This window comes from Myotis davidii, unplaced genomic scaffold (assembly GCF_000327345.1).
Source record: "Myotis davidii unplaced genomic scaffold, ASM32734v1 scaffold1166, whole genome shotgun sequence".
NCBI lineage: Eukaryota > Metazoa > Chordata > Mammalia > Chiroptera > Vespertilionidae > Myotis > Myotis davidii.
In genome coordinates, this window is record NW_006296539.1 from 310,183 (window position 1) to 318,755 (window position 8,573).

General features: G+C 46.4%; 1 protein-coding gene across 1 annotated transcript in view; it reads left to right on the forward strand.

The window, feature by feature from the left end:
- The first annotated feature begins 8,147 nt into the window (after positions 1–8,147).
- The window catches only part of SLC25A37 (solute carrier family 25 (mitochondrial iron transporter), member 37), a 41,205-nt gene continuing 40,779 nt past the window's right edge, over positions 8,148–8,573 (forward strand). Inside the window, exon 1 of the mRNA XM_006771923.2 lies at positions 8,148–8,493. Within this exon, the coding sequence (XP_006771986.1) occupies positions 8,284–8,493 (210 nt within the window). The 5' untranslated portion in view covers positions 8,148–8,283. The remainder of the gene's footprint in view (positions 8,494–8,573) is intronic.

Genomic DNA, 8,573 nt, shown 5'->3' on the forward strand with positions numbered 1-8,573 from the left:
GCCCAAGTGGGGCTGAGGGATACCCCCACCCCCCCCCCACCCCAGTGCACAAATTTTTGTGCCCCGGGCCTCTAGTTATAATATAATTGACTATATTCCCTATGCTGTACTTCAACTCCCATGACTAGTCTGTAACTACTAATTTGTACTTCTTAATCCCTTCACCTTTTTTTCACCCATCCTCCCAACCCCCCTCCCATCTGGCAACCCTCAAAATGTACTCTGTATCGATGAGTCTGTTTCTATTCTGCTTGTTATTTATTTTGTTTTTTAGATTCCACATGTAAGTGAAAGAATCTGACATTTGCCTTTCTCTGACTTACTTCACTCAGCACAACACCCTCTAGGCCCATCCATGTTGTTGCAGATGGCAAGATTTACTCTCTTTTATGGCTGAATCACATTCTATTGTATACATGCACCACTTCTTCTTTCTCCATTCATCTGTTGATGGACACTTAAGTTGCTTCTGAATCTTGACTATTGTAAATAATGCTGCAAAAGACAAATGGATGCATATATATTTTTGATTTAGTGTTTTAGGTTTCCTCCAATAAATAATGAGAGGTGGAATTGCTGGGTCCTTCTTTGACTTCGGTTATAGCTTTTGTTTTAAAGTCTATTTTGTCTGGTATAAAATACCAGCTTTTTTGTATGTTTCCTTTTCCATAAAATAACATTTTCCATCCCTTTGCTTTCAGTCTGTGTGTATCTTTTGATCTGAAGTGAGTCTCTTATAGACAGCATATATATACATCCTGTTTTCTTATCCATTCAGCCATCCAATAGCTTGTGTTTGTAGGACTTAACCCATTTGCATTTAAAGTAATTGTTGAGCCCTAACCAGTTTGGCTCAGTGGATAGAGCGTCGGCCTGTGGACTAAAGGGTCCAAGGTTCGATTCTGGTCAAGGGCACGTACCTTGGTTGCGGGCACATCCTCAGTAGGGAGTGTGCAAGAGGCAGTTGATCCATGTTTCTCTCTCATCGATGTTTCTAACTCTCTATCCCTCTCCCTTCCTTTCTGTAAAAAACAAACAAACAAACAAAAACAAACAAAAAATCAAACAAATAATCACACCCTCTTTAAAAAAATAAAGTAATTGTTGATAGGTATATATTTATTGCTATTTTATTATTAATATTTTTATATATTTTCTTCTTCTTAAAGAAGACCTTTTGACATTTCTTGTAATATTGATTTGGTAGCATGAACTCCTTTAGCTTTTTCTTGTCTGGGAAGCTCTTTATCTGTCCTTCAAGTATAAATGAGAGCTTTGCTGGGTAGAGTAATCTTGGATATTCACTTTGAATATTTTGTACCAATCCCTTCTAGCCTGCCAAGTTTCTATTGAGAAATTAGCTAACAGTCTTATGGGAGCTCTGTTGTAGGTAACTAACTGCTTTGCTGTTGCTGCTTTTAAGATTCTCTCTTCTGCATTTAAATTATGATGTGTCTTGGTGTGGGCCTCTTTGGGTACATCTTGTTTGAGACTCTGTGCCTCCTGGACTTGCATGTCTTTTTTCTTCACCAGGTTAGGGAAGTTTCAGTCATTATTTCTTCAAACAGGTTCTCAGTCTCTTGCCCTCTCTCTTACTCCTTTAACCCCTTCCCCAACAATTTTTTTGTTAAAAACGTTTCTTTTTCAGACTAATTTTTTTATTTTGGTTCTATATAGTATTTTTGATGCTGGTTATGAAAACAGTTTGTAACTCGTCTTCCTATAAACCATATTTTTTTTACCATATTTTCTTAGTATACTCGTCGACGACTGAAAAAGAACATTTTGTGAAAACGAGTATACACGTTTCTGCCGGGGAAGGGGTTAATAAATATTATTTACACAACTTAAGTCTTCAAGGAACTTAGAGTGCAATGGGGTGGGAAAGACATGGTTACTAGAACTGTATTATAAGGTGGCAGATTGTGAGGGCTGTGAAGGAGCATGAAAGAGTGACAGGGTTTCGCTTACATCTTGTGTAAGGGAAGGCTTCATGGAAGGGAACCATCTGAGCTGAGAAATGAGTACCATTTTGACATATGGAGACATGGAGAGCCCTCCCCTAGAAGAGGATGTAAGGAGGGACAGGTAAAGGTTTAGGGACATGGTTTGGGGATGGAAAGTAAGGACTGGCTATAAGAAGTATGACCATTTGTCCTAGTTTTCCCAAGACAGTTTCAGTTTATACGTCTGTCCTGGTGTAATTACTCACAATGCCCCTTTTCCCTCTCAAAAGCACCCCCGTTTGGGTAAAGGATATAGTCACTATAGCTATAAATGATGTTCTCTCCGAGGCCGGATCTATACATGGCTAATAGGATCTGAGACGCAGGAATGACTTTAAGCTCTCTAGCTGGTTGCCTGATAACACAGAGGTAAATACAGAAAAAAAAAAAAGTGGCATTAGAAGGAATTGCCAATTATGAGGAAAGATTGTGAATTCAGTTTTAGATTAGAAAGATAGAGCTGGAGGGGGCCTTGCACACCATTGGTTCCAACCCCTCCTTTCGCAGAGATATTCGACAGTATTGGCACTCAGGCTTCCTGCACTCTTGTTGGATGTTCTTGCTTCTCTACCTCACTGTACTGAGTTAGAGTGTCCCTCCAAATTCAGGTCTGCATGAAACCGGTGAACGTGACCTTATTTGGAAATAGGGTCTTTGCAGATATAATGAAGTTAAGATAAGGTCATACTGGCGTAGTGTGGGCCCCTAATCTAGTATGACAAGTGTTCTTATAAGAGGAGGGAAATATGGACACAAACACAGAGACACACAGGAAGAAGGCCATATGACAACAGAGGTCAAGATGGGAGTGGTGCATCTACCAGCTAAGGATTGTGAGGAGCCACCAGAAGGTAGGAAGAGGCAAGGGAAGATCCTCCCCTGAGAGCCTTTGAAGGGAGTATGGCCCTATCGACACCTTGATCTTGAACATCAAGCCTCAAAAAACACAAGAGAGTATATGTCTATTGGTTTAGGCCAGTGGTCGGCAAACTCATTAGTCAACAGAGCCAAATATCAACAGTACAACGACTGAAATTTCTTTTGAGAGCCAAACTTTTAAAACTTAAAGTATATAGGTAGGTACATTGTTATTAACTTAACTAGGGTACTCCTAAGGCTTAGGAAGAGCCACACTCAAGGGGCCAAAGAGCCCCATGTGGCTGGCGAGCCACAGTTTGCCGACCACGGGTTTAGGCCACCCATTTTGTGGTCTTTTGTGATGGCAGCCCCAGGACACTGATACACTTTGTAAGCTTTAGGTTCAGGTGGAGTATTCAGGCAGCACTGTCTAGGAGGCACGTGCAAATGTGGGGCTGGGATGCAGAGGAAGGCAGGATTTGAAACAGAACCAGGGTTGGTGACGGGAATGTGGAATGGAAGAGAGATCCAAAGAAAGAGCAGCCAAGAGAGGAGCTCCGAGGACAGGCTGTAGAGAGGAAGGAGAGGTAGTGAAGGGGGCAGAGGGCCATGTGGGAAGGACAGGAAGAGAGCAAAAGTGAGGGAGGAATTCCTGAGGAGGCAGAGGTTAAGAGGTCACACTGGGAGAGGGGGCTGATTTAGCATTCATGTCATGGGCGACCTTTTCAAGAGCACCTTTGAAAAAGTGCAGGGGTTAGAAACTACCAGAACCAAGCCTTGGGGAATGAGTGCATTGTGAGTAAGGAGAGACAGGCGAGGGGAGATTATTCTTTCAGAGACTTCAGAACCAGGAGAGAAATAGGACCATAGCTTCAGGTGTGCAGCTGGGAAGAGGGATTGTATTAGGCTGTAGAGAATTGAATATATTTGTGGGAAAAGGTGAGGAGAGCAGAAAATGATAGATGTAAGCTCTTGGGGTGGGTGGCTAAGGATGGCCCAAGGCCAACCCCTGCAACACACAGATATGTCACACCCTACCCAGAATTTAGCCAATCCTTTGCCTCCACTGGGACCTCAGCTCTCCTCTCCTACTCCCTCTGTCCTCTTGGGCTTTGAGCCATCTAGTAGGGGCCAGACTCTTGAATGAGAGTGGACATGAGAATAGCACAGAGACAGTGTGGCCCCTGGGATGATGAGGGGGCAGCTGGAACTGTTGATATATATAGAGATAGAGATAGAGATAGAGAAAGAGATAGAGATAGAGATAGAGAAAGAGATAGAGATAGAGATATATGGCATCAATGATGAGAGAATCATAGATCGGCTGCCTCCTGAACGCCCCCTACTGGGGATTGAGCCCACACCCGGTCAGGGCATATGACCGTGACCTTCTGGTTCATAGGTGGGTGCTCAACCACTGAGCCACACCGGCTGGGCACTGTTGGGTCTCTTCAGTAAAGGTACATGGGGCAGCTGCCAAGGAGGATGGCACAGGAGCCAGAGGACGGTCTCACAGCAGTGGCATCCGGTCCACATCACATGGGACGATTGGATTCAGCAGTGGTGTCTGCGGAAGCAAGAGCCTGCCAGGCTCTTAGGAGGCAGGGCAGGTCAACACTTCTCTCACCCTCCAGCTCTGACCCTGGCCAGTCAGCGCCCTTTGTAAACAACACCTGGTAAAGTGAGATGGTGCTGGGTTCTCTGCCTCTGATGGCTCTCTCCCACCCTCTCCTTATTTGGTCTGGGGATCCTGAGTATGGCTAGATTTTTATCTCCATTTCTTCTTTCTCAATGGGAGACTCATGCCTAAGTCTAAACTTTAAAGAAACACAGTGCCATCCTTGGGAAATCAAGGAATTCTGGGATTACAGGACAGATCTGTATATGGGGGAGGGACCTGCATGTCCAGAGGCGCTGGCTCAACATACAAAGTTGGCTTAAAATTAATGGGGATGTGGATGGCGTACACTGACAAAAACAAGGACGGAAAGCACAGGCTCCACCCTGGGGCCACACCACATGGGGCTCCAGGAGCCATCACCCGCTGCAGCTGCTCCATGGAAGGGGCCTCCTCTCTGGTAGAGCACTGGCGGGGCCCCAGGGGAGACACAGCACTGGCTACATCTGGGTAGGGTGTTAAGGTATCTGTGTGGGCAGACAGGTGTCAGGTCTAGAGGAATGACAGTGAAAAAAGTAGGATTTTGGAGAAAGCCTGAGCCTCCTCCCTCTGTACCCATAACTCCTTTCCGTCCTCTTTTCTTCCAATACCCCCAAATTATATATAATTCCTCATAAGATTTTAGTCTACTTTTCTCTATATTTCATTCACCATGTGTTAAGTATCAGTGCCCATGGTCAACAGACGAGGGAGCATGCCAACCAAATTGGCCGGAGTCACACAGCTAGTAAATGGTAGAAGCAGGGCTTGATGGGCCCATGACTCCAAGTCAAGTGCTCTTCACCAGACACCCTCCGTGGCTTCCTCTTTCTATGTGGAGCTTGGTTCCCGGTAGGGCTAGGGTAATATCATGACATTTTCAGAATTTCAACGTTCAGGAACTTTACGTAAGACTTTGGTGGAACCAACAAGTCATTCTGAGTCTATGGCCCATCCCACAGGAGAGGATCACTGCTGTGCTCCGGGGTCCCCACACTGCTCCTTCCTTGTTGGCAGTGTGGCCAAAACACTTGGTTATAGTGTCTGGGATGCCACCTGTCTCTAAGCAGGCTTTGTCTACTATACACAATATTGTTAGAATGGGCGAGGAGCCGACCCTTTGCTGGGCCTTCAGGGATAACTCCCAGGTCCAAACTGGCCTCCTAAAGGGAACCTCCGCCACCTAGGTGAGAAAGGCCATCTACTGAAAAGATGGTGCAGGGCTCAGGAGGATGCTGCCATCACTGTTGCCTTCCCCCTGCTGCACTGCCTTGCAACAACTATGCACCTGGAGACCAGACACTGCAAAGCTGTTGCAATAGAGAAGCTACTGCTTACCCCAACTGCTCCTAACCCAAATGTCTAAGACCATGCGAGGCAATGGAAGATGAAAGCAGCAGGAAGGTGGCCTCTATCTCCCTTCCATCTCCCAGAGATCTTAGTTCATCTAATTGGCAGAATATAATTCACTCTAGACTCCTAGCTGCAAAGGAGTCAGAGAATTGTAGTTTAAAATTTTCTAGCAACTGCCATACAAAGAGGAGTTTAAATGGATGCTGAGTGCCAGGCCACTTACCTACTTTATATGGTGAGGTAAAAATACTGCTTTTAATAAATATTTCAAATGGTTCTGGGTTGACATTTACTTAATAAAAAATTTAAAAATCTATATCTTTGAAGATTAATGGGCATGTTCATATATGCCGAGAGTCCTCTTAACCATCCCAAGGATGACTTCTCTCCACCAATATCACCATGGCAAAGTTCAGAAGGTTTCTCATGCATTGGGAGATTATATCCTAAAAATAATGATTCACTTTCATTTTTTTAAATTGTGAAAATAACACAGGTATTATTTAAGTATGAAAAATATAACAAAAATAGTTGCCTGTAATCCTATATCACTATCACTATAACCACTTCACTCTTTTGATATGCATATTTACATTTTTGTTGATGTAATATCTATAAAATCTTGTTTTGTTTTTTTTACCTAACATGCATCATCACCATTTCCCATGCTGCATAATGTGACCACAATTTTTAATGGGCCCATAATATTTCATTACTACATGTGCCATCATTTACTTAGCCATTCCTCTCTAGTTGAACATTTAGGTCATTTCCAATTATTTATGGCTACAAACAATGCTTTGAAGAAGAGCTTTATGCATTTTCAGACTTTTGTGTCACATTTCCAGAAACTGGACAATGGGTTAATATGTACTGGTTAAGGAGTATCCATTTGTAAGTGAATATCAACAGCTTTTGATCAATGTTTCTTAAAAATCACCCTTGGCAAAAGCAGGGAAATGCTTCTCTCTAAACACTGAACACAGAGCTTGCTTCCATCACACCCTTAGCACTCACTTTGGGAGCCACTATTGGCAGCTCCCAAAATGGGGCAGTGGGGGCCCTTGGCCTCGAAGCCTCTACTAACAATGCTCACATCACTGTATCTCAATTCCCCGAGAGCCGCCAGGGTTGCTGTAGCTTGAACCTTGGGACTGGGGTGTGGGCACAGCATCTTCAGGGCCTCCTCCCTTTCCTATCTCAGGACCCAGCTTTCCTGACCAGAAGCTGCCTCTGGATAAGGTGTCTGGTGATGGAGAAGTTGATCAGCTACAGCCAAATCTTTAGCCCAGAACACATACATTTAGACTTGCAAATGTCATGCTTTCACGGAGACGTCCATAAACAGGTCACTCCTCCACTTTCTGATTCCTTTCCCTTCCCACAGATGGAGCAAGACTGTGCTATTTAGGTTAAGATAAAGAATGAACTTAAGAACTAGGAGACCAGAGTCTTAGAAGACAGGCAGGTAGATGCAAGGCTGCAAGATGTTACTCTCAGCCGCTTTGCAGCCCTCCAATGGGAGCAAGCCTCTAACCACCTTCTAGGCATGTCAGCTCCAAGGAAAATGGGCTGGGGGTGCCTGCCCAGAAGGGATCCATCTTGGTTACTCCTTATCGTCTTGGTTAGTCCAGGGCAGGGTGGATTTAGCCTCTGTGTGAGAATAAGGGGAGGAATAAACTTAGCTCTATTATGATGTATTTGCAGTGAGAGAAAACATTTCAAATATATGGGTAATCTCCCCTACCAAGCAGCCTATCACAGGACCTTGAGTTTCAACTCTGTCCCCTCGTGTTGCACAAAAGTAGGTGCATCGCTGCTATGACGCAGCATGTCCTCAATTCTCCAACGCCACTCCCTTCCCCATCTAGCCACCATAATTGCTCCATAAGCGACATTTGCAGTCACCTCCAGGCCTGAGGAATGCCAAAGCTTGCTGAGCAGTACTGTTTGCAAAACCCTGGGCTCTGGGGGCCATTTCCCCTGAGCCTGTGTTCCTGCTCCCCCTGCAACCCTATGCATAGCGCCTCTGGGGCCAGGCGGACCCTCTCCAGGGACCCCCCCCACTGCCTGCCCCAAGGGAGGCAGCACCAGCCTTGAGGTGGTACAACTTCCCGGGACTCCCCAACGTCTCTCCTCGCCCCCCTCCGGTTGCTTGGAAATTTGCACTGGACAGTGACGTCACACAGGGAGGCGGGTCCTCACTGGCCCGCACACCAATGGCGCGGCCGCCGCGGGCCTCTTCTTTTCCAGTGATTGGTGTCTCGGGCCCCTCCGCTCCACCCCAGCCCGCCATGGCGTCAGGCGCCGTAGCACCCGGGAGGTGGTTCCCACTTTAAGAAGTGAAGTTTTCCCCCCTCCCCCTCCCTGCCCACCTCCTGCAGCCTCCCGCGGCGGTGGAGCTGGCGGATGGAGCTGCGCTGCGGCGGCATGGGGAGCCAGGCTGTGGGGCGCAGGATGGATGGGGACTGCCGAGATGGCGGCGGCGGCGGCAAGGACGCCGGGTCGGAGGACTATGAGAACCTGCCGACCAGCGCCTCCTTATCCACCCACATGACAGCCGGAGCGATGGCCGGGATCATGGAGCACATGGTCATGTACCCGGTAGACTCAGTGAAGGTGAGGCGCGAGGAGACCTGAGGGACGAGCGAGCAGAGGAGAGCGCGCGCGTGCGTGCGGGGTCCCCGAGGGAGGCGCTG